This window comes from Labeo rohita, chromosome 7 (genome assembly GCF_022985175.1).
Source record: "Labeo rohita strain BAU-BD-2019 chromosome 7, IGBB_LRoh.1.0, whole genome shotgun sequence".
In the NCBI taxonomy this organism is placed as follows: domain Eukaryota; kingdom Metazoa; phylum Chordata; class Actinopteri; order Cypriniformes; family Cyprinidae; genus Labeo; species Labeo rohita.
The window spans coordinates 44,843,370-44,870,563 of record NC_066875.1 but is presented as its reverse complement, the minus strand read 5'-3'; the positions used below and the strand labels follow the sequence as shown (position 1 = coordinate 44,870,563).

General features: G+C 34.1%; 2 protein-coding genes and 1 long non-coding RNA gene across 5 annotated transcripts in view; 2 read left to right on the top strand and 1 right to left on the bottom strand.

The window, feature by feature from the left end:
- The window catches only part of LOC127167985 (uncharacterized), a 28,709-nt gene extending 4,180 nt beyond the window's left edge, over nucleotides 1–24,529 (bottom strand). For both annotated transcript variants that reach the window (XR_007828051.1, XR_007828050.1), the window contains exons 1-4: nucleotides 24,458–24,529; nucleotides 23,466–23,593; nucleotides 5,998–6,121; nucleotides 3,748–3,921 (exon numbers count right to left, since the gene is read on the bottom strand). This is a non-coding gene — a long non-coding RNA (uncharacterized LOC127167985). The remainder of the gene's footprint in view (nucleotides 1–3,747; nucleotides 3,922–5,997; nucleotides 6,122–23,465; nucleotides 23,594–24,457) is intronic.
- Nucleotides 3,760–20,689, top strand: cers3a (ceramide synthase 3a). The gene is made up of 10 exons (XM_051114421.1): nucleotides 3,760–3,932; nucleotides 5,458–5,575; nucleotides 6,026–6,144; nucleotides 7,466–7,523; nucleotides 10,035–10,085; nucleotides 10,626–10,718; nucleotides 11,002–11,130; nucleotides 12,664–12,770; nucleotides 12,907–13,060; nucleotides 18,481–20,689. The coding sequence occupies exons 1-10, from the start codon at nucleotides 3,760–3,762 to the stop codon at nucleotides 18,613–18,615; spliced, it is 1,137 nt and encodes a 378-aa protein (XP_050970378.1). The 3' UTR covers nucleotides 18,616–20,689.
- A 189-nt stretch (nucleotides 24,530–24,718) lies between the features above and the next one.
- The window catches only part of adamts17 (ADAM metallopeptidase with thrombospondin type 1 motif, 17), a 148,892-nt gene continuing 146,416 nt past the window's right edge, over nucleotides 24,719–27,194 (top strand). For both annotated transcript variants that reach the window (XM_051114413.1, XM_051114412.1), the window contains exon 1: nucleotides 24,719–24,873. In XM_051114413.1, coding sequence (XP_050970370.1) covers nucleotides 24,801–24,873 — 73 coding nt within the window. In that variant the 5' untranslated portion in view covers nucleotides 24,719–24,800. The remainder of the gene's footprint in view (nucleotides 24,874–27,194) is intronic.

Below are 27,194 nucleotides of genomic sequence, written 5' to 3'. Positions count from 1 at the left end.
TATTTTGAAAAGTCGAGCATGTGGAAACCTGCCTTTTTGAGATTTCAGACTGAAAACTACTATTATTACCAACATTTTGAGAAGCTTCATGGTTTTTGTATCTTAATTCATTAGTAGATTAATGCCTCTTTGCTTTGGTCTTATTAAATTCTTTCCTCTAGCTGTTCCTGAAATCTCTAATCAAAATTTAATTAGAAAATTCTTGAGCAGCTTTAATCAAGATGTTTTTTGGTGACCGTGGCTGCTCGAAGTACATGATGTAAATCTTTGAACTTTGACTTTGAATCTTTAAGCGTTGAAATGAGCAGTTGTATTTGTTGAAATGTGTCTTACAAATGGCAACTTGTGTTGTATTTTTAAAGTTTGAACATTTTTATGTGCTTAAGTTAATCAGTTCATGAATTCAGACAATTACGTTCAACTATCCTAGTTTCTTGTTATCAGAAATAGCTAACAAGGAAGATAGTGGCTTTGCGATAGCGTGGTTGTGTGTGGCAGTAATGAGGTTGAAGGGATGGGTGATAATTCTGTGCGATCTGTACACGTGGAGTCAGCTCTGTTTACTCAACGTCTTGTTCAAACAGACTCTGAGCTCTTTGTTATGTTCAGTTGACATGGTTTTCTGGTCCTTCTTTTTGGTCATAGTACAGTCACAGAGAAAGACAGTTATTGTGTGCTGGTAATATTGTCTGATCAAAGTCAAAATATAAGAAAGGAACAATTCTATTTTGGTTAAAGGTATTAGCTAATACATTAAAAGGTCAAAACACAGTAATAACTAATGGTTAGCATTTAGTTATGAGCTCAAAAGTTTAAGATAAAAAATCTCTTCCGCTCACCAAGGCTGCATTTATTTCACCACAAGTGCAGTAAAAACATGAATATTGTGAAATATTATTACAATTTAAAATAGCTATTTTCTATTTGAATATATTTAAAACATAAATTATTCCTGTGATCAAAGCTGAATTTTCAGCATCATTACTCCAGTCTTCAGTGTCACATCAGGCTTCAGAAATCATTTTAATATGCTGATTTATTATCAGGGTTGGAAACAGTTGTGCTGCTTTATTTATTTATTAATTATTTGAAACTTTTTCCAGGATTCTTTGATGAAGGGGAAGTTCAGCATTTATTTATTTTATGAGATTGCATCACATCACTATAAATCCTTGTGTAACCTGCTTTACATATTTCCTTTGACTTGGCCAATTTTTTTTTTAAGTTATTAACCTTGTAAATATGCAAATTAGAATGTTATGCTGCACAGTTTATTATCTCAGGATTAACTGTTAACCCAGTATGGACAGTGTGAAACTTGAACTAAGATAGCCCAGGATTATGTTATTATACAGCCTTTGACATACTTTAAGTTGTGATAACCTCATTAATATTTCCCCTTTATAGTGGATTTGTTTCCTTGTACAGTTTAACACGGCTAATATTTAGACCGTACTTAACTTGGGAGTGAAGTGCTGTCAAAAATGGGGTAATTTTCCAAAACGGATCTGAAATCAACAAAATAGGTTCGCACCAGCCCTACTTGTATTCCCAGATCAGTGGCGTCTCAGGTGTGTGCGTGTGTAGGTACATGAGCTTGTGGTTTTGCCTCAGGTCAGCATCACCCCTATCAAACACTGTTTTTAGTAGCAGCGGAGCTGTTTTGCCATCAACACTCAAGGAGAACTACAGAATCTCAACCATTTGAACACAGATACATATATCGTCCTTATGTAATTTGATTATTTATCCTTTTATGGTTTGGTATTATCCAGATTCTGCTTTCATAGCACGTTTGCTGAAAGTTTAAATAGACGCAGGAGAGTACAATAAAACATTAATGAAAATACTGAGACTGTTTTGATTTTTGGCATTAATCCATAGTGCTGAAGTCATCATGAATACTTATGTCATTAAAGGTTTAATCTAACTGTGACTCATTTAATTCCTGATTTAAAGTACTTCCAAAATATGCATTTAGCATACAAATGTTTATACTTTTGCACTAGAAATATTTTTCATTTTATGAGATGACACTATTATTTTAGGATTATACTACTATTTGTGACCCTGGACCATAAAACCAGTCATGAGTAGCACAGCTATATTTGTAGCAATAGCCAACAAATTGTATGGGTCAAAATTTTCGATTTTTCTTTTATGCCAAAAATCATTAGTATATTAAGTAAAGATCATGTTGCATGAAGATATTTTGTAAATTTCCTACCGTAAATATATCAAAACTTAATTTTTTTAATAGTAATATTCACAATTTTCTCAATATTTAGATTTTTTTTGCACCTTCAGATTCCAGATATTCTATTTCTGCCAAATATTGTCTTATCCTAACCGTAAACTATACTGTACATCAATGGAAAACTTATTTATTCAGCTTTCAGATGATAAATCTCAATTTCAAAAATTGACCCTTATAGCTGGTTTTGTGGTCCAGGGTCGCATGTGTTAGTGAAGTTGTTCGGTATGTCCATAATAAAAATTTTAACCTCCAGTTTCTCCCAAATCTCTATCTCTCTTTAAACAATAATGTAATAAATATTATTTTTTGTAAAGTATACTACAATTATATATTTATGAGGTCCCCATAGACTTTTATTTTCTAGGCAACAGTGACATTATTATTATATTATGGTTTGTGGGTTATCTGCTATCAATAAATGGGAAAAAACAGCATAAAAGTTATGTTAGTTATTAGTTTCTTCTTATAACATGCACTGATGCATTATGAATGTTGAGGAATAGTTCAAACAAAAATAAAACCCCCAGGCCATCCAAGATGTGGGTGAGTTTGTTTCTTCTTCAGAACAGATTTGGATAAATGTAGCATTACATCACTTGCTCAGCAATGGATCCTCTGCAGTGAATGGGTGCCGTCAGAATGAGAGTCCAAAGAGCTGATAAAAACATCACAATAATCCTTCCCACTCTGGTCCATCAATTAACATCTTGTGAAGTAAAAAGCTGTGTGTTTGTAAGAAACAAATCCACCATTAAGACATTTTAACTTTAAACCGTTGCCTCTGGCTAAAATATGAGTCAATAATCCATAATAACCATTCCTCCAGTGAAAAAGTCCATCTCCTGTTGTCCTCTCACATCAAAATCCACCAACATATTTGCTGTTTCAGACTGTTTTAGCTTGTAAACAGTGCTTGATCTTTGCATATTTCTTTTCTGATTCAGATGAGACAACATATTTAACTGGAGAAAGATTAATGATATATACAACACTCATATTTTACCCAAAAGCAATGGTTTGAAATTAAAAACATCTTAATGATGCATTTGTCTCTTTGAAACACAGCTTTTCATTTAACAAGACATTGATGGATTGGAGTGGTGTGGATTACTTGTGGATTATTGTGATGTTTTTATCAGCTGTTTGGACTCTCATTCTGACGGCACCCATTCACTACAGAGGATCCATTGTTGATCAAATGTTGTAATGCTACATTTCTCCAAATCTGATCTGATGAAGAAACATCTTTGATGGCCTGAGGATGACGACATTTTTAGAAAATTTTCCCTATTCCTTTAAGGCAGTAAATTATGTCAACTTTGGTTTGAATATAAAAACATCTTCCTTGAAAAAATTCAGTAACATAATCTGAGATGCTTGTCGTTGATGTAGTCACAATGTGTTGAAAGGGGGTGTTGACATAAAACACTTATGCATGTTTAAAGCAAGACATGTAAATAACATGTAAGCATGATTGTGCTTGTGCTCACCAGGTTGCAATCATGATTGGGACGATCAGTGAGTGGCTGTGGTGGGACCGGCTGTGGCTGCCTGGGAACCTCACGTGGGCCGATCTCAAAGACGTGGAAGGGCTCGTCTACGCCAGAGCATCTCACCTCTATGTCACCGTGCCCTATGCTTTAGTCTTTCTTGTAGTCAGATACCTGTTTGAAAGGTGAGACGATGACGGCTGTGGAATTTCTGTGATTATGTTGCAGGAAATGGAAATGAGATTGATCACATGAAGGCAGATCTCAGAGGCCAGCGTGAGAATTTCTTTAAGGAGTAGTTCACTTCCAGAACAAAAATGAGATAATGTACTCATCACGTTGTCATCCAAGATGTTCACGCCTTTCTTTCTTCAGTCATAAAGAAATTAAATATTTCAAAAGGAAAATATTTCAGGATTTCTCTCTGTATAGTGGACTTTAATGGTGCCTGCAAGTTTGAATGTCCAAAATGCAATCTAATTTAAACGATCCCAGCCGAGGAATTATCTTGAGAAACGATCAGACATTTTCTAAAAAATAAATATAAATTAAAAAAAATAAATAAATATATATATATATATATATATATATATATATATATATGAAGAGTTCAGATGCAAAACCAGCTAAAAGCCATCTTGGTCAAAAATGAGATAATAATACCTAGTGAACGCTCCTGACACATATTATACGTATATCAAATACTTTTACCAGCACCAGTACGTACATAGAAACCCATACAAAGTAGCCAGAAATATGTTAGATGGGTTAAGAAGCTTTTGCATCTGAACTCTTTATACTTCTTAACGTCAAATGCTCATCTTGTCTAGCTCTGTGATGCGCATGCATACTCTGTGTAATCCGGGTCAATACAGTTAGGGTATGTAGAAAAACTCCCATCTCGTTTTCTCCTCCAACCCAAAATCATCTTACATCGCTGTTTTCATCAAGAACGTTTGACCTTCTTTGCACGTTCTGGGTCTGTACTTCTGCAGTGATGTAAAACAATTTTAATGTTAGTGGGGAAAATGACTTGGGAATTTTTCGACAAACCCTAACTATATTGACCCTACAGAGCTAGACAAGATGAACATGTAAGGTTAAAAAGTATATCTTTTTTTTTTTTTTTTAGAAAATGACAGATCGTTCCGCTAGATAAGACCCTTTTTTCTTCGGCTGGGATCGTTTAGAGCCCTTTGAAGCTGCATTTAAACTGCAGATTGGAAGTTCAAACTCAAAGGCACCACTGAAGTCCATTATATAGAGATAACTCCTGAAATGTTTTACTCAAAAAACATTCTTTTTTACAACTGAAGAAGGAAAGGCATGAACATCTTGGATGGCAATGGGGTGAGTACATTATCTGTCAATTTTAATTCTGGAAGTGAACTACTCTTTTAATGATCTTTTTTTTTTTTTTTGCAACAAATATGATCAGTGTTTTCAGTGTAACTTTTCAAGCACTCATTTAAAGCAAAAGAACCCTTTTTAAGTACTTCTACTGTAAAAAATATATTTTTTGAAGTTGTAAATAAAACAAATATTACTCAAGTACATTTTAGTTCATTTCCCCCCCAGAAAAGGATGTATTTTTGATTCATATGTAAGATGTAAAAATGCTTCAGGGACGATTTATGTTTGGAACTTGATGTTAAGAATTAGATACAATACATGTAAACAGTCTAACTGTAATAATGCCTGTCTTTTTAGGTTGATAGCAACACCGCTTGCAGCTTCGCTTGGCATTACAGAGAAAACCAGATACAAAGTGGAGCACAATGCTGTTCTTGAACATCATTTCATTACAAAGTCAAAACACCCAGGAAAGGTAACGTCTTCTCTGAATCAACAACTCACATTCAGATCCACATCAGATTCAAAGTCACCTTTGGTTTGATCACTGGGGAGGATCACTGTTTTTGACATTAAGGCAAGCTTTTCTATACAGCTTCTTTGGAAACCTGAACTGAACTCAAGTCCATCTAGATCACATATTTTATTTTATTTTATTATTTTTACCCACCATATACATGGTTAATATAATATTATTTAATATTTGGGTTTAATTGTTAGATATTTAAAATAATTTATTAGATTAAACCATCAACCCAGATATTCATGTAAGAGTATGATTTAATGCGTTTTGTAAAGATAATTTCTAGATATTGAATTTAAGTTATTATAAAGTCATATTAAAATCAACATGTCTCTTTTCTGATATGAGATGATCTGCAATATTTCTCGACTTACCCTTCTCTTCTCTTCCATCTCTTATCAGGCAGATATTAAGGGCCTGTGCAAAAAATGCAGCTGGTCCAGTAGACAAGTGGAGCGCTGGTTCAGAAAGAGGCGAAACCAGGACCGTCCTAGTGTTCTGAAAAAATTCAGAGAGGCCAGGTATGAAATAACACATATCCTAACATGACTTATTACACATCTGTCTGGAATACTTGGTTCTGATTGGTCAGTTGCTGCATTCTGTATCATAATATATCATATAATTTTGAATGTTCTAAGCATTCTTGTAACTCAAACAGTAGATGGAATGCATGAAATTATAAAATTGTTGAATGCAAGGCTTTTTTGAATAAAAATGTCTAATGCATACATTAGCCGATTAAACATACTTAATCAACAGCTGTACCATATACACAACAGGTCAAAAGTTTTTAAATAGTAAAGTGTCTTCTGCTCACCAAGCCTGCATTTATTTGACCCAAAGTACAGCAAAAACAGTACAATTCAGAAATATTTTTTACTGTTTAAAATAACTGTTTTCTATTTGAATATATTTCAAAATGTAATTTATTCCTGTGATTTCAAGGCTGAATTTTTAGCATCATTACTCCAGTCACATGATTTTTCAGAAATCATTCTAAAATTCTGATTTGCTGCTCAAAAACATTTATTATGTTGAAAACAGCTGAGTAGAATTTTATTTTTTTCAGTTTATTTTGCTAAATAGAAACTTCAAAAGAACAGCATTTATCTGAAATAGAAATCTTTTGTAACATTATAAATGTCTTTATCATCATTCTTGCAAAATAAATGTATTAATTTCTATAATTTCTTTTCCAAAAAAAAAATGTAACTTTTAAATTTAATTTAATTTCTATATATATATATATATATATAGTTTTTTTATTGTAGATAAATGCTGATCTTTGGATCTTTCTATTCATCAAAGAATCCTGATGTATATTCTTCTATAATATTTATTTTATAATATTTATAAATAGCATTTTTTACAGACATTTTTATTTTATTTAACCACAACAATTTTAATGCATTAACTACAAACATATTATAACAATGAACAATGTTATTGTTTACGTCATTTATTAACCTTTGTTAAAGTTAGTGAATAACAATGTTCATGTCAGTTCACCTTAAGTTACAGATACAGCTTTTGATCTTAAGATGCAGTAGTAAATATTGAGATTAACTAAGATAAATGCTGTAAATGTATTGTTCACTCTTCCTGATAGCTAATGTGGTTAACAAATGAAACCTTATTGTAAAACACTGTTCCACATGTAATACCCACAAGGCACTGCAGTGGTCATAAGGCACAAGTCTAGACAGGGCCTAATACCCAAGTGGTTGCTAATTTGTTGCTGTCTGCTTATGCTGTCAAGACTAGTGTTGACTAGCTGTTTTGATCTGAATGTAATCCCCGATCACATGAGCTTTCCTCTCTGTTGGGTTGTGTCTGTAGCTGGCGAATGGTGTTTTATCTGGTGGCGTTCATTGGTGGAATCATAGCCCTGTATGATGTGAGTTTATCCTCTTCTCATATACCTGTATATCCTTCTGCATGTCTGCTGAAGTAAAAAATATGTGAACATTGTGCTTGTTTTCCTGTACTGATGATTGACATAATTTTGGCTGTTGAAACTAATCAGCTCTGTGGTGCCCTCAGGGGTCGACAAATCTAACGCATTTGTAACCTCTGACAGATGAGCACTGTGGGAAATACAGAGCAATTTGGGACACTCTACATAGGCAGCATCATAAAATCGTGTGCATGCACAGCGCTTAGGAGGATGTAACTTACAACTGATTATAATAAAATTTTGTGTTATCATGTTGTTAAGCTAATGGCATAATATATAGTTCACACAAATACTGGGTAAACTTATTCACTCTTCCTGGAAGCAGATGAGACAGGAAGCCTCGCACATAAAATTTACAAATGGCTGTGACCACTCTTAAGGGACAAAAAAGGTGGATGAGAATATTTATATTTGGGTTTAAATGTTGCAATGCATTATTATGGCAGTGGTTCTCAATCTTTTTGACACCATTATCCACAACAATATTTGAAGGCCCCCTAAACCTTCTCGATTAATTTTAATGTAAAGACACTCACGGTTTCTCTAAATATAAAAAAGTAACTAAATCTGAATTAATTCTATGGAGAAATAACATAATTCTATGTTATTTGTTGTCCACTCCATGAATTTACATAACTTTTTCAGTCAGTGTGATTTAGTAGGGATAAGGTTTTTTACATAATTGCACTCAATTTCTAACCGATATATATATATACTTTGATTAGTAGTAAAGCTCCATCACGTGCGTTCAGTACACAGAGCTCCAGCTGAACGCACGTGATGGAGCTTTACTACTAATCAAAGTACCGGCTTCATTGACTAAACGCGCCTCGCGACATCGTTCGATTAATCGTTGCAGCCCTAATATACATATATAATATATATGGTTTTTTTTTGTTTACTTTTCTAGGTCACAACTTTAAAATTGGGAAACAATTTCCTCACAGGAAACAATTTTCCAAGACTGTAGGATCCCTAGTTCTTCAAAAGAAAAATAACACCTTTTTTTTTAACCTTATTTTAAAGTTTATTTTATCTTAAAATAAACCATTTAATTAATTTTGAGGGCCCCTTGGTTGAGAACCACTAGATTATGTAGAGCTCTATGAAATGTGTTTTATTTTTCCTCCAAATTCTGTTTTATTATTATTATTATTATTATTATGATTATCATTAATATTATCCCCCTACCATTTCATTGTTTCCATTTTTTCTGGGTTCTGTTTTTTCTTCTTCTTCTTTTTAAAAAATTTTTTTTGGATTCTGTTTTCATGGTCAAATTGAATTTTAGTCAAAAGGCATGTCTAATTAATTGAATTATGAAACTTACACAATTACAGCAATTTATTAGGCTTTACAAAAATGACATTTTTAGGGCCCTATGAAATAGGTTTTATTTTTACCAAATTCTTTTTTTCCATTTTACTTTTCTACATTACATTTTAATGGTTTAATAAAATTTTTATAATCAAAAGCATTTTTAATTCAATCGATTTTATTAGAAAAACAACTTTATTTTTATTTAATTTATTTCTCCTTCCAGAAATACAGTGTTGTGTATTTAGTTTGTTTTCTTTTAATCAAATAAAACTAAACAAACACTTTCATCTTTTTGGCAAACAAAATATGGTTTACGGTTATAGTCGAAACATGGAAGAAAAATAATGAAAAAATAATGTTTATTATTAGTAGTAGAAATATATTTTGGTCACAGTTTATTCAAGTTAAAGCGAACTTTTATTTTGACAGGTTTTGTTTGTACATGATATAACAATAGTTTCTCTCAAAATAAACGGTAAAATGTTCATGAAGTGACTCTCAGAGCAGTTCTAGTGATTGTTTATGTTTTCACATACTCTTATATGTACACCACGAGCTCCACATGCACATCAGTATGTGTGAAGTAAACAAAACCACATATCTGCGTCATTCATTCACAGAGCGACATGCAGAACATGCAGGATTCATATTTAATTAGTCCTTTTTTGGCTTAATATTTAGTGTCACTAGTCCATATTGCATTTTGATTTAAGTGTACTGACCTACATTTGATTTATTCATCCGAAATTTTTTTTGGCAATTTCTTCAGCTGCTTTGTCACAATTCTGTATTGTTAAAGGCGGTATATAAATAAAGGTGACTTGACTTGACTTCACTTGACAATCTGCATTATGCAATAAATTCCTTTTTTTTTGACTGAATTCTGTGAATCCGTGTTTACTGCATCAAGGAAATCATAGGGCCTTAATGATGGGATTTCCACAAAGGATTGGCTTTTTGAAGTCTTTAAGTTGAGATTGTGCCTGTGATGCCTTAAAACGGCACCTAAGTAGGCAGCATGCTAGGTTTTAGAACACAGTTGCCTTGTGGCTCCAGAAACTGTAACAAATGAATAAAAGCCAATGTTCCATGCTCCATAAAGTTGAATATTGATTCATGTATTTATTACAGAAACCCTGGTTTTATAATTTGCGGGAGATGTGGAATGGCTATCCCAGACAGGTATGTTCCAGTCTTCAGATCTTTCATTAATTTGCTTGCATTTGTTCCAAGGGAGATTTTATTGTTCAATTCACCTGCACTAATAAGAACGGGCGAGACTTTGTTCACTTTGACCCGACCCCAATAAAGGGTTCAGGCAATGCGCAAATTTACAGCACGGCTAATAAATAAGGCAGATAATAAGGCGCATGCTGTTTCCAAATCAAACATGGCCATATTTAGAAGAAAGATGTCTTTTTTTGGCCCAGCTGAAAGTTTTTTTTGGAACCGTTCTCACTTGTTATGTGAGTTCCAGGTTGTAATCAAAAGAGCAGTGATGTCATTCAGATTGGCACTCAAAACATTGAGTTTCCTAGAATAATCACTCGAAAAAACAGGCCTCTTCAAACTCCCGCTGCGTCAAAGCACAATGAATTACATAAAATTCGCATCGAGTTAGAAGTCAGATCAATCAGAGTCTTTTACATTTTCCGTCATAAAACTGTAACGGTGGTCATCTCTTGTTATCGTGAGCTCATTGTTGTGTTTTTGTTCCTGCAGTCCATGCTAGAGTCTCAATACTGGTATTATATTGTGGAGATGAGCTTCTATTTGTCGCTGGTGCTCAGAATAACCTTCGACGTCAAAAGAAAGGTCAGTATCATGTGACACCACGTTATCTACTAGAAGCATTTTAACGACTCTCAATCTTTCAAATTATATTTCAAACTCTCGTCTGCGCCTAACCATTCATCACATGACCTGATATAAACATCTGATCATTATTTACACAATGAAAGCGACTGTAATCTGTCATTTAAAGCCTGAATGATTTGTTGTTGTTTTTATCTCATCTAACTGCACATCTGCTTTTTCTCTGTCATGGAGAATGATTGTGAAACTTTCTGTGAATGTTTCTTGTATATATTTATTTCAGGACTTTAAAGAACAGATCATCCATCATTGGGCCACACTGACGCTCTTGGCTTTCTCCTGGTGTGGGAACTACATCCGAGTCGGAACCCTGGTCATGCTCGTTCACGATTCCTCTGACATTCTTTTAGAGGTTAATAATATGTCACATTTTATTTTATTTGATTATTCTATATTGTATTTTTATCCATTTACACCTGTATTAGAGTGTCAGTGCATTTAGTGGGATGGGATCAGGAAAGGCTGGATTTAAATGACTAATTTCAGGTTTAAACAACCAAAAACAGTGACATCTCACCTTGCACTCAGGCAAAATACAACTTTAGTCTAACAAGATAGTGTCTAGGATGATGAGGATGAGCCTACTGGTTGTAAAAAAAAAAAAAATAATAACAATAAAAAAAAATAATAAAATGGATAAATCCTCCAATATGTCACTCAAAAAATTCCAGTTTGTTAAATATGTTTGTCAACCCATTTAATGTAGTCTTTATGAATGTTTATGAATGTCAGAATAATTTAGAGTCATATTAAACAGTGCAAACTGAACAACTGATGTTCTTGTTGGTTTCAAATGGTTGACACCATTGTTTTTTTTTTTTTTTACATTTTGTGTTCTCGTTTTAATTTTTTTGAGTTTATAAATTAAATCATAAATTATTTTTATTATTTTTTGTTTGTTTTTAAACATGTCTGTATAGTTTATATTAATTTCTACAAGCACACACATATACACAGCCATTTTTCCATTTTTCTATTTTCAGTGTTTTTTAAAGAAGTCTTTTCTGCGCACCAAGGCTGGATCTATTTGATTAAAAATACAGAAAACTATTGTGAAATATTATTGAAATTTAAAACAGTGGTTTACTGTTTGAATATACTTTAAAATAGAATTTATTCCTGTGATGCAAAGCTGAATTTTCATCAGCATCATTACTGCAGTCTTCAGTGTCACATAATCCATCGGAAATCATTCCAATATGCTGATTTAGTATCAATCAATATTTTCTACTTTTTTTTGGAACCTGTGATACTTTTTTTTAGAATTCTTTGATGAATAGAATGTTAAAACGTATAGCATTCATTTAAAATAGAAATCTTTTCTAACAATATACACTACTGTTTAAAGTTTGGGGTCAGTACATTTTTTCTTTCTTAATACTTTTATTCAGCAAGGATGTGTTAAATGGATAAAAAGTTATAATAAAGACTAATATTGTTAGAAAACATCTCTATTTTGAATAAATGTTGTTCTTTTTAACTTTTTATTCATCAAAGTGTCACAGGCTCCAAAAAAAAAAAAAATAATCAGCACAATTGTTTCCAATACTGATAATAAATCAGCACATTAGATTGATTTCTGAAGGATCATGTGACACTGGAGACTGGAGCAATGATGCCGAAAATTCAGCTTTGCATTACAGAAATAATTATATTTACATCATATTAAAATAGAAAACTGTTATTTTAAATTGCAATAATATTACTTTTTTATCTGTATTTTTGATTAAATAAATGGAACTTTGATGAGCATAAGAGACTTCTTTAAAAAACATTAAAAATCTTACTGATCCCAAACTTTTGAACAGCAGTGTACATGCATATAACCCTGGTTGACACTGTACAAATGGCACCTGTTTGTTATTTTTGTATTATTTCTCTGCAGTCTGCCAAGATCTTCAACTACGCCAAATGGGAAAGAACGTGTAACGGCATCTTTGTGGTATTTGCTGTTGTCTTCATAGCCACGCGAATCATAATCTTTCCATTTTGGTAAGAACTGTGTTTGTGGCTATTATTTCCAAGCTCTGATAAAGACTCACAAGTGTATTTTACATAACGTGTGTGCATTATTTGTTTATTCCAACTGATATTAAAACTGTCTCTGTCTCATGTATCTTTATTCCAGGATCATTCACTGCACGTGGGTTTATCCTCCCGACTACTACCCGCCATTCTTTGGATATTACTTTTTTAACCTCATGCTTGTCATCCTGTTGATGCTGCACATATTTTGGGCATATCTGATTCTACGTATGGTCAAGATGTTCGTTTTCGGAAGTGTAAGTTGTTCTATATTTATATTCGGGAACGCTTTTATTTTTTTCAAATGCACACTTACATGTAGATTTTTTCACATAACACAGGCTTAGCAAATCATTTTAGATTTCTCACTGTAGATCTGTAAATCCTAGTTAACTTTATTTTTGCAAATTTATGTGGACAAATCGGTTACTGTATGCTACTTGTGTTTATATTTGCTTGTGCATCCGTCTCAAGGTTGTGATAAATCAGGTTTTGAAAACAAAAAAATAAAACACAGATAAACCGTTCGACATATTTCCTGCAGAAACTGATACTAAACTGAAAACTCCACAAAGCTCATGAATATTTAATGAGGCAAGCAGTGAGGCAGTTTATGATTGGCTGTCTGTTTCTAAATGACTCACTGTAACATTCTTTATACGTTTACACCTTTAGCATTGCAGTTCATTGGAGCAGATCTTCCTAACCCAGCGTTAAAAGCATGGCTAACACCATTTAAAATTAGAAGTGTGAAACTCTGCCTTACCTGGGGTTAAAAAGACATTAACCCCAAGTTAAACATTGTGTGAAAAGCCCTGAATACATTATAAAACCATTTATAAGATTGCTCCAGGTGCAGTGGATCTGAAAGACTCAAAAATAAGTGTAATGCAGTGCATCTATGCAGCCTGTAGGTCATATGTTACCAACGAATACCATTAACCCTGTTACCTTTCCACCCTCTGGCTAGTTATCAGTCATCTCAACTGACACAACAGATACCGTATGACTTAATGAGTCATAAAACTCTGGCATATGTGGAGCTGGAAAGTTCTGGATGCTCTGAACTATTTATTTTATGAGTTCCTGACCGTTTAAGCTGTTTAAAAGAAACGCTGTCTGTTTGTTTACATTATCTTGTAAGCTGGCAGAGTTTCAGCTATGGCAAAGTTTACTGTCACACTTAAATGTCCTATTGTGAGTATTATTGCATCAACACTGACTTTACTGGTGTAGTTAACCATCCCATAATGCTGGTTATACCAGTGAGGGTTGGTACAGCACATGAACACATTTGTAATTATACAGTCTGTGCTTTTTAAATGCTGGGTGAGCAATAACAGCTCTGCGTCTTGAACAAAAACTGCTGATTTGCACAGAGGCCTAATATTTCCTGATATTGATATTACCATAATACAAGACTTCTTCACCTTACAAATGGCTGTTAAAAGCAAAATGTTACGAAATGCATCATATTTTGTGAGAAGCTCTAACAGGCGCTATTTTTGCAATCAGCAGCCCAAAATTAGAAAATTAGTTAAATATTGTTGTCAGTTTGGTAATGTATGTCAACCACATTCTACAGCCAAATTCCCATCTAAAAATCATTTATATTATATCCATGTAGTGCATATTAGGTAACACTTTATTTTGATAGTCCACTTTAGACATTCTACTAACAGTAACTTTGCAACTACATGTCAGCTAGTCATTAGAGTATTAGTAGACTGTCTGCTTAATATCTTCTAACACTCTTCTAAACTTTGTCAACTTATTCTACTAACCCTTAACCTAACAGTCTGCTCTGAGAGTTAGTAGACATGTAGCTGCAAATTAATAAGAATTAGTTGACATGAAGTTGCAAAGTTACTTATAGTCAGTAGAATGTTTAAAGTGGACTATCAAAATAAAGTGTAATCACATATTATATTACTTTTGTGAAATGTAACCAACACTAGTAAGACTGATGACATTTATGTTTTATGCTTAAAGCAATTTTGGGAGGGACTCCTGAATGATAATTTAAGGGATTTGCTGTATTTAAATACTGGTGTCACTCCTAAAACCTTGCTTTGTGTACGTGGCATAAGAGTATTTAAGATGACTCATTAGAAGAAAGAACTGTATATAAGTTCTGACAATGGCTGACACTTAAAGTTATTATGGAAACTTATATTGTCTCCTGTTAGATGACCACATTGGCCATTGAAATTTGTGTTCTGCTTGATAATGAGATAAAAATATAAAATCTATTTATTTTGATGAAAAATTATTATTTTTAGCTCAGTTGAAAATAGTTCAGTTCAAAATGTATAAACTACCATTAAAAGTTTAGTGTCAATGTTTTTAAAAGAAGCCTCTTCTGCTCACCAAGGCTGCATTTATTTGATCAAAAATACAGTAAAAATAGTAAAATTGTGAAATATTATTCCAATTTAAAATAACTATTTTCTATGTGAATATACATTAAAATGTAATTTATTCCTGTAATGCAAAGCTAACTTTTCAGCATCATTACTCCAGTCTTCAATGTCACATGATACTTCAGAAATCATTCTAATATGCTGATTTGCTGTTGAAGAAACATTTCTTATTATTAACAATGTTTAAAACAGTTGTACTTAATAATTTTTTGTGGAAACCAGCATTTTTTATGACTCTTCGATGAATAGAAAGTGCAAAAGAATAGCATTTATTTGAAATAAGTGTTCTTTTGTAAAATTATAAATGCATTTAACGTCACTTTTGATCAATTTAATGCATTCAAGCTGAATTAATTTCTTTAGTGTGTGAATAATATGTTTGGACAGTGTTAATGTTTAGATTAGAGCGTCTTTTTGGAACAGCAAACTCTTGTAGGAAACACTGTCTTGATTTATGTGAAACATACTAAAACAAAGCCCTACATGATGCATACTAGCAGTTACAGACAAAGCCATGCTGTATGAATTATACACCGAACGCAAACGATGACATGAGCTCTCTAACGGTGACCGAGTTATCCAGGTCTGCGCCGTTGTTCTGTTTTTTCCCATTGCACTGGTGTTCTGATTAAAATAAGCCTTGCCAGCCTGTATTTAGTGCTCTATTGTTTTCACTCCAGCTCAGTCTATTGAGAAAGGTGAGTCATGATTTGAGAGTGATTGCACTGGCAGCGTACATGATCTCTTGCAAATGCAGAGCGGATGAGGGATGCCAGATTCAATTGCTTCTCTGCTCCGCGTACCTGCAGCCTGTTGCTCAAAGGGATCTAATTAGTCGTGATTTAGTGCACATCAGACTGTTCGGATTCATTTGCTATGGATGATGAATTGTGTACTTGCACGTCTGGTTTCTACAAATGGCTCGATAGGTTAAGGTTTCAAGATGTTGTGGTTTTGATTTTGCCTTTACGAAGTAGAGTACGTTCAAAGATCTGCTTGCTTATTGTTCGATTTTCAAATGTTTGTTAAGCTAAGGATCAATAAACCTACTGCTTATATGTGGATCATACTTTGGTTAGTGATTTAAACAAACTTATATTAAACTTTGGCATGTAAAAACCACTCACCTACTTGGCAACCACACAGAAACAAACAGTTTTGCATGGATAAGCACCATTCACATTCTCTGTCGTAAATTCTGTTTTAGCTGTTGTGCTGAATAATTAATAAATAAATAATTGTTAAATTAAATTATTCAGAACTGTGAACAACTATTCACAGTGTTTTAGGCTTTTTTAGCTGATTTAATTTTAGGATTTAATTAGCTGATATGCATCATTTTATTTCACCTTTCCAACTTTTTTTGCAGTTTAATTTTTTTCAATTTTAAGTTTATATTACCTGCAAATATAAACCCGCAAATGTGAGAAAAAAATCGCAAGTTTGAAAAAAGTTTTTTAAAAGTATACTATATATATATTTTTTTAATTTAAAGTTAAAATCTGAAATGCAAGATATATTTTTTTCAGAACTGCAAATTTATATGTCTCGCAATTCTGTTTATATCATATGTGAGCGACTAATTTAGTGAATGTTTTAGACTATTTAATTAGCTGATATGCATCATTTTATTTTACATTTCCAACTTTTTTCTCGAGGTTCAAATTTATTTATTTATTAAGTTTATGTTACAGAAAAGTCAGAATTGTAAGATATAAACCTGCAACTGCGAGAAAAAAGGGTGTGAGAAAAAAGTTATTACCTTTTTATATATATATATATTTTTTAGTTAAAATCTGAAATGCAAGATATATATTTTTTCAGAATTGCAAATTTATATGTCTCGCAATTCTGTGTTTATATCTCAAAAAATTTATGTTTTTTTTATTTTTTTGCATGGCAGAAATTGGCTTCTATTATTTTATTATTCTATATTAAACTTTGGCATGTAAAAACCACTCACCTACTCGACAACCACACAGTAATAACCAGTTTTGCATGAATAAACACTACTCAGATTCTCTGTCGTAAATTCTGTTTTAACTGTTGTGCTGAATATAAATCATTGTTAAATTAAATTATTCACATCTGTGAGCGACTAATTTAGTGAAGGTTTAATTAACTATTTAATTAGCTGATATGCATCATTTTATCTCACATTTCCAAATTTATTTTATTTTATTTATTTATTTTCAGTTTCAAGTTTATATTACAGAAAAGTCAGAATTATGAGATAAACCTGCAATTGTGAGAAAAAAAAATCAGAGGATGCGCTAGACTTCAACATCGTCCGTCATTTTGACGGATAGGGTTGTAAAAATTCTGTCATAATCTATTATTTTAATTTTCATATTTTAATTAGAATACCACATTTAATTGCTTTTACTTTTGTTCACATTTTTGCTTTTAATCATGAACCTACAGGACGACAGCGCAGTGTTTAAAAAAAAAACTAAATACGCTATAGGGCTGGGTAAAAAAAAAACAACAACAACAAAAACAAACAAACAAACAAAAATCGATTTCTTGATTTTAATAGATGTATAAAATGTATTAAATTATTTTTTCAAGTTAAAATCTGAATTGCAAGCTATATTTTTTCAGAATTGCAAATTTATATGTCTCGCAATTATGTGTTTATATCTCAGAATTTTGATCCTGAATTAAGAGCTAAAAAGTTTTATTTATTATTTTTTTTATTTATTTATTTATTTTTTGCATGGCAGAAATTGGCTTCTATTACTCTATATTAAACCTTGGCATGTAAAAACCACTCACCTACTTGGCAACCATACAGTAATGACCAGTTTTGCATGGATAAACACCACTCAGATTCTCTTTCTCAAATTTTAACTGTTATGCTGAAGACAATTTTTTTTTCTTGCCATTTTATGAACCTAAAATAACTGGTTGAATAATAACATCTGTGAGTGACTAATTTGGTGAGTGCTTGGTGAGGGGGGGGGAGTATATCTCAATTTTGAGCCTAAATTACGAGATTAAAAAGGTTTTTTTTTTTTTGTTTTATTTTGCGTGGGCAGAAATTGGCTTCTATAGATAAGCATATCAGAGAATGACTAAACAATAAACTGAGCTGAAGGTCAGGCCTTTGTAAATAAAATTATATGACAAATTGTATTTGTTTAATTAAGGGTAAACACTCTAATTTGCATTCTCAAATTTGTTTTATAAATAAAAGATTTGTGTTCAATACATTCATTTTTAACTCTCTTCTCAAATACTTTTTTTGACAGTTAACCAAAGACGAGAGGAGCGACAATGAAGAAGATGAAGAGGAGGACGGAGAAACCAGTGTGACCGAGGACAATGACGGACATGTGAAAGTGACCAATGGCTGCGGAGGAGGAGGCGGAGCTAATCATCACTGACACTTCTTTTCTCAAACTGTGAAGGACTTTGAATTGCCCTCAGGGATGCGAGGAGCCAAAGACATACCTTTGATTTATTATCACACAGAGAATACGCCAGAAACTTGTCAAAACAAATTGCATCTTTTAATAACATTGAAAAAAGTATTTTTTCCCCCACTCGGCTTCACTGGAGACAACTTGCTGTGTGTCTTGGCTGCTTCGAACGCTTTTTCCCCCTTTCAACTAAAACTTTTTTCATTATGGCACAAGATCACATGGGTAATTATAAAAGAGTACCGCACAATGAAAAAGGAACTCCTCGTAAGTTTTAATAGACTCCTTATTGTTTTTAAAGCTCAAAGATCACGTCACACTGGCTGCTCTCGCCGTCTGGCATTGTCCATCGAGGCTTCGTCCACCGTGCTGTTGAGTTTTACATCAACCTCTGCTGTCCAGCACAGCCTCTAGCGAGAACTAATAAGGCGAAATCGCAAGTTTATGTTTCCTGCAAGTGATTTTGAACAAGAACATCTACTTTCGTATCACTTTAACCTCTTGACACAATGGACAGCGGGCGTCGTTTTCTTTCAATTTTACACCGTGTCTACACTTAATGCATCCAACATTGTTTCTTAATGTCACTGCAGGCCATTTTAATAAACTTTTGATGGCTGGAGGTCACTGAGTTTCTGTACTGCTAGTTTCTAGTAAGCATTTCTATGCTTACTCGGCATCTGCGCTGTTAACGGCAGTCTTTGACAATGAAGGATTTTCAGACAGTCAATAATTAATAAGTGTTATTATTAAAATGGCTAGTTGTTAAGGTGTTAATGTGCCTATCTATCTATCTATCTATTTATCTATCTATCTATCTATCTGTCTATCTATCTATCTATCCTACCAGTCAGTTTTTTGAACAGTAAAATTTTAAATGTTTTTTAAAGTCTCTTCTGCTTACGATGCCTGCATTTATTTCACCTAGCAAAAACAAAAATAAAATAAAATTTAGAAATATTTTTACTATTTAAAATAACTGTTTTCTATTTGAATATATTTTAAAATGTAATTTATTCCTGTGATCAAAGCTAAATTTTCAACATTACTACTCCAGTCTCTTGCTGTTCAAGAAAACAGTGGAGTACATTTTTTAAAGATTCTTTGATAAATAAAATGATCCAAAGGGGAGGGGGGGGTCACATTTTTCATGATAGGACAGTTGAGATATGACAGGATGCAAGTGGGAGAGAGAGAGAGAGGGACGGGATCGGGAAAGGTCCACAAGGCAGGATTCGAACTCGGGACACCTGAAGCGCAACTGTGCCATATGTCGACACGCTGCCCACAAGGCTATTGGCGCCGACCAAAGATCAGCATTTATCTGAAATAAAAAAAAAGCTTTGGTAACATTATACACTATACCAGCGGTGGCGAACTCCGTTCCTGGAGAGCCGCAGTCCTGCAGAGTTCAGCTCCAACCCTAATAAAAACTCACCGGCCTGTAGCTTCCTAGTAACCCTTCAGACCTTGATTAGCTTGTTCAGGAGTGTTTGATTAGGGTTGAAACAAAACTATGCATGGCTGCGGCTCTCCAGGACGGACGATGATAGAAATTAATACTTAAATTTAGCAAGGATGCTTTAAATTGATCAAAATTGATGATAAAGACATTTATCATTCAAATATCAGTTAACGATTTTCATAAATCAGTCAAAATTGTACTGTTTTTGCTGTACTTTGGATGAAATAAATGCAGGCTTGGTGAGCGGAAGAGACCAATTTTAAAAACATTAAAAAAACTTTTGACTGGTAGTGTATTTATCTATTGTTCCATCCATCCATCCTATAAGGTCAATAAACCTTAACTTTGTTTAAACATTTAAACAAAGCTTGTCAAGTCAATATTAAGTCTTGACCTCAATTCAAATCAAATTTAAATTCAAGAATTGTTTTTTAAGAATTGACTTTTCTTCTAACTTCAGCTCTGAATGGTGCACAGCCCTTTTTCAGCTGTTGCTCCGTTATGATAGAAGCTGAAATAGTAAAGTTTTGATGTGTTGCTCGCGTTCAGTGTAGACTCGGTTTTATAGAATATTACAGTATGTATGTGACTTCAAACTACCTAAGTATATCTGAAGAATGATGTGTGTGTGTTGAACTTAAAATGTCTGGTTGAGTATTCACATCTGTAAGCGACTGATTTGGTGAGTGTTTTCTGCTATTTAATTAGTTGTGTATGAAAGAATGACTACATAAACTGAAGTGAATGAATGAAAGAAGGCCTTTGCAAATAATATTATATGACAAGCCATTTTTGTTTGTGTGGGGCAATGCAAAGACCCACAGATCAGCAGAAATGGTTTTGAGAATTTATGTTGGGCATTTACTGTTTTATGCACTGAAAGTGTAAAGGAATTATTGAAGGATATTTTTTTAAATCTTCCATTCTAATTTTATTGTAATAAAGTTTTTGATCCAGTATTTCAGTATACAGCATGCCAGTTTTTAATGCTTATTATTTAAATAGATATAAATGTAATTTTTCCTCCTCTGCTCTATATGTTTACATATTTTTTTACAGACCCCAGGTTGAAAACCTAAACACAGATATTATTTACATATTTCAATATTTTAGATGTTTTATTTTGGATTGCATATTTAATATTTATTTTTGTGGAAGATAATATCCAAGTTGCTCTTTTCTATACAGTGAAACTGAAGCGGTTGTTAAATTGTTCCACTTCTGTTCTATTAAATCTCATTTACAAGTTTTGAGCAACATGACAATGAGTAAGCAACAACAGAAATTCATTTTTACTATTTGGCTGAACAGTTTCTGTAAAAGCAGTGTGTGTAAATGGCACTCAAGCATTTTAATGTCATAATGCAACAACAAATTATCTCTTTACACTCACTCACACTGAACAAGTTATTTGTACTTCCCCTGTTAACTACAAGGGGGAGCAGTTTACCACACTCTTCATTTGTGCAGGAAGCACAGAACTTGTTCTCCAGTGTCAAATCAAATCTATACCTGCTAAACGGGCATCATTTTTGGTGTCACAATATTTTTAATGCTTGCTTTCGGTATTGTGCTTCCAGTAATGTATTTATCTGGGCTTCCTGGTGCTTTCATGCAGGTAATATTTTACTTTATTCTGCTTTAATTTATGAACAAACCATCACCTCCTAAACATGATTATCATTAGTGTTGTTTGCTAAAGCATAAGCATCAACAATACTGCTGCTCATACAGATTTAGCCATCTGAACAAACCCCTAACCCTGAGTATTAACATTTGGCACAAAAACTCATCCTCAACTGTTTTTGGACATGAACCTCAAATTGTGAGGCATGCAATTAACTTTAAAAACAATGTTAGCATGTTTTTGAATGGTAAAACTCACGCTCTTAAACTGAAAGAAGGACAGTCATATCAGAGAGATCTGAGATCTCACCTCTGTCTCATCTATAAACTGAATATATAATAAATGGTAAATTTCTTTAACATTATCCAACAAATATTTCTGGATTTTCAAGACTATTTTATGTCACAAGTGAGCAGGATATATTAATTTTTAACGTATGGCTTCGGCAAACATGTATTACGATACTAAGCAGGGCAGACAGAGCTTAAATCCTACGCAGCTCAGCAGCGCCCCTCAATTTTTCAAATGCAAATCTGTGGTGAGAAATGGAACTGCAGCCTTTGGGGCAGATTTGAGTCTGTGTTGCTTATTTTCATAGTTTACGTACAGTGAACTCTCCAGATCAAGTCAAGATCGATATCAGTCAGTCTTGCCAGCAACTAGTTGGTATGTCTGTTCTTTGTTGAGCAGTTTATCAAATTAATGAATTTTACATTGTTTATTGTAGCCTTTGTATTGTTCTGTTGTGTTCTAAGAATAGACATGACTTTTCCTTTCCGGAATTCGTCTTCAGCTTGTAATAATCTTAATATTCTGTGGCAATAAATGCCAATTCTAAGATAGCCTTCTATGCACATGTTGTGTATTAAAGCCTGTCAATCAACATTAGAGCGCCACCCTCAGGCTGAATAACACAAGCTTTGCTAAAAGTGTTCTGCATGTGTTCATTAACTAGAATATAAACTAGCGATAAAACCTTACATTTATGTACTTAGCAACATATTCAAAAAACAAACAAACAAACAAACACTTTTTTAGTGCATTGCTATGGAATTTCTAGCGTGTTTTGGAAGGTTCTTAGTGTATTGCTGTGCTTTGCTATAGATTGCTGCTAGGGTGTTACTATATTAAGCCTAGATAATTCTGCCATGTCCGTCACTCATTACGGGCCACTCGGCTGTGCCAGCGGCCCCGCTATCCACAGGAAGCAGCAGTAACTCTTCTGTGGTGCTTTGGCAAAGAGGAATGAGAAATCAAAGCACTCGAAATAGGATTAAAGCCTCTGCTGACCTACTCTAATGAACTTTATCCACTCGCAAAAGCTCAGCTCTCAGGGTACAGACTGCTGATATATGAGTTTTCATTGTTCATACTGTTAAATAAGAATCTACAGAATTAATGCAATGATACTTTGATACTCTAATATGTAATTCAGAATTCTTCTGACTTCTGAAATGCAATGCATTTTTTTTTCTTATTATATGTTGACACTAGGCTTACAGCTAATGCAAAGGCCTTTTTGTGTTATATTGCAAGAATTCCACAGACCTCATATAGTTTTGGTGTTTTAATCACTGTATATGGACTGTTTATGGAAAATATTTGTCCCACTCTACACCAGCACTGCTTTATGTGTGTGTTGATGGCTAAATAACGAACATTCAAAATGACCATTTTCAACTCAATATATTATAATCATCCAGTACTTAAATCGATACTCACCCATAACGTTATCCAGGTCTGCACATGCTCTACATTAGTAATAATGCATCACATCTGTTGCTTCTAAAACTGATGAGGCTCAATTACAGCAACCAGGCATTGCCAGCATACGCCACGGAGATGGTATCCTGTCATATAAGAATTCACAGTAAGTCTTAGCTTATGATAAAGAACGTCAATAACACAAAGAGGGTTTGTCAGGTCTTTGTTATTTGAATTATTTATATAATTGATTGTGATTATTGTGTTCAAGCTGATTGAAGTTTTTAATATAAAATGGCAAATAACCCTGTGGAAACACTGATGTCATTATTTTGACTGGCGAGGCTTTAAATTACAACATGGAGGTTCGATGCAACTGTGGTTAAGTAATTTAAACAAATTGGGTATAAAATTTATTAAAAATTGTATTAGAAAGAAACAGAACAGTCTATGAAAACACACATTGCTTTTCTGAAGTGGTTATTATTATTAATGACAAGTAACTGAATATTAAGCCTAATTATTATCAACAGTATTACTTAATTTGACAAAAAGATGTTGACAGATTTGCTATAGTCAGCTTTAGGTGATTTTTTAATGGTTTAGCTGATCTCCTGGCCTGGTCAAACCAGTATTCAGTTGGTTTAGCTGATTAACCCAAAGTAACCAGCTGACTAGTATCCAAATCCCACCTAAACTCCTAGACTAGCAAATAACCTTAGGTTGGTTTAAGATAACAAGGTTTTTAACAAGGTATCGTAAGTCTCTGTGGACCCTGATAGGAAAAAAATGCTAAACTAGCCTAAGCTAGCTGATCTTGTCTCCCAGCTGTTGGTTTTAGATGGGTTTTGGAAACTTGTGAGCTGGTCAATCAGTTTAGACTAGTTTAAAATATGATTTTGTCAGCAGATAATCTGCCATATTAAAGCTTAGCAAGTTCTTCTTTACTGTTTTTGGATTTAATACGTTTTATTTTTACTTAACAGTTCGTCGAATTAACGTCAATATACCTGACAGACTTGCAGTTCCCGCTTCTGATCAAACGGCTTATTTGCTTTTCTCTCAATAAATCTGGGACCGCGTGTACTATTCCGGCCCTTTTAACAGACTGACAGAACCGGTAGCCAATGACGCTGCGGGGATCTATTTACTTGGATCTCATCGGCCAATCCGAAAGCTGATGGGGCGGGACGTCGGTGTCAGGGGGCGGAGCTTTTGCCTGAAGTTGAGTTCCCCGTCTGCTGTAATTAAACTTTCTGAAACTTCGCGTCAGTCCGCTGTTGCTGCTCCGCCAGCGCACACTGCCTGCCCTCTTCACACAGACTGTTGCTCTACGATATATTACTCATAATAATGCACGGCCATGACACTCTGCTGCTTTTCTTGACTTTTATTTTCTTTCGCATCGGACTGAAGGCAACATCAGGTAAGACTGCAGCACCTGCGATACTCCTGACAGAAATTCACCATGGTAACCAGTTTCATGCAAATATACCAGTATTGCTGCAGTTATTGGTACTAGGGAAAAAAGAAAAAAATGAAATGACAGGGATGTTTTGAAGGCTTCTGCACCTTTCCCGTTTTAACTTATTATTGTTTTGCAGTAGTTACGAAAACGGCGGAAACTGCGGTTACCATGGTAATTTTTCGTCTGGATCATTTATCTGCGTGCTTTGTCCTCGACTTGGTTATATTATTTTAAACTGCATATTTTTCCTGCTGCTTGCAAAAAAGTTTTAGCCACGTTGTTTCAATTAAGAAAAAAATGTTTATTTAAGAGCCATATAGGGGCTTACCACCCAGGTTACGTTTCAAGATGTTGGCTGTGTCTCAAAACCTAGTTAGCAGCCTACCTAGACAGCTCTTTTGGGCTTTATATGCGGAAAGAAATGTTGTGACGTCACGTGCGTTCTCTTGGCAGAGTGCGTGTTACATCACAGTGCTCTGAGGGCATGTGAGCTCAAGCAACTAACTGTATGATGCCCAAAACTGCTGTCTAGAGAGTAATCTTACAAGATGACATGAGCCACATTCTCTGTGTAGTGAGCTTCCTTACTAGACGGTTTTATGACATTTTATGCATTTTAGATATATTCTTGACTGAGGCAAGCTCATGCAATTGTTTGATGCTCAGAAATGCTGTCTGGGTAGTCAGCTTACTAGGGTACAGAAGTGACATGCTCTGTGCAGTTTTAGGGGGCAATTTATGCATTCTAGACAGTTATTTGGCATGTGAGCTCATGCAACTGCATGATGCCTAAAATGCTGTCTAGATAGCTTATTAGAGTATGGAGGTCACATTCTCTTTGTAGTTGCTGCCTAACTAGACAACATTTGGGACTTTTTAGACATTCTCTTGGCTGAGAGTAAATGTGAGCTCATGCAGCTATATGGTGCTTAAATGCTGTCTAGATAGTCATCTTACCAGAGTGCAGAGGTTACATTCTCTGTGTAGTGAACTTCCTAACTACACTTTTTTTGGGGGGGTCATTGTATGGATTTTAGACATATTCTTGACTGAGAGTGCAGAAGTCACATTCTCTGTGTAGTAAGCTTCCTAACTAGAAAGTTTTTATGACATTTTACACATTTCAGGCATATTCTTGACTGGGAGTGCATGCAAGCTCATGCAATTGATTGATGCTACAGTAGGCACATTCTATGTGTAGTGTCTGCCTAACTAGACAACATTTGGAGCTTTTTAGACATTCTTTTGGCTGAGAGTGCATGTGAGCTCATGCAGCTGTATGATGCCCAAATTGTTGTCTAGATAGTCAGCTTACTAGGGTACAAAAGTCACATTGTCTATGTAGTAGATGCCAAATTAGACCAATTTTGGGGGCATTGTATGCATTTAGATGTTCTCTTGGCTGAGAATATATGCAAGCCCATGCAACTATGTTATGCCCAAAAATGTTGTCTTCTAGATAGTCAACTAACAAGAGTCTAGAAGTCACATTCTCTGTGTAGTGAACTTCCTAACACAGCTTTTTGGCCATTTTATGCATTGTAGACATATTCTTGATTGAGAATGCATGCAGTCTCATGCAGTTGTTTGATGCTCAAAAATGCTGTCTAGATAGTCAGCTTACTAGAGTACAGAAGTTACATTAGCTATGTAGTGTACTGCAAAACTAGACCAGTTTTTGGGGGCACTGCAGTCATTTTAGACATTCTCTTTGCTGAGAATACATCCAAGGTCATGCAACTATATGATGCCCAAAATGCTGTCTAGATAGTCAGCTTACTAGGGTGCAAAAGTCACATTGTCTATGTAACATATGCCAAAGTAGACAATTTTTGGAGGAACTGTAGGCATTTTAGATGTTCTCTTGGCTGAGAATGTATGCAAGCTCATGCAACTGTTTGATGCCCAAATGTTGTCTTCTAGATAGTCAACATACTAGAGTTCAGAAGTCACATTCTCTGTGTAGTGAACTTTTGGGGGGCATTTTATGCATTTTAGACATATTCTTGATTGAGAGTGCATGCAGTCTCATGCAGTTGTTTGATGCTCAGAAATGCTGTCTAGATAGTCAGCTTACTAGAGTACAGAAGTTACATTAGCTATGTAGTGTACTGCAAAACTAGACCAGTTTTTGGGGGCACTGCAGTCATTTTAGACATTCTCTTTGCTGAGAATACATCCAAGGTCATGCAACTATATGATGCCCAAAATGCTGTCTAGATAGTCAGCTTACTAGGGTGCAAAAGTCACATTGTCTATGTAACATATGCCAAAGTAGA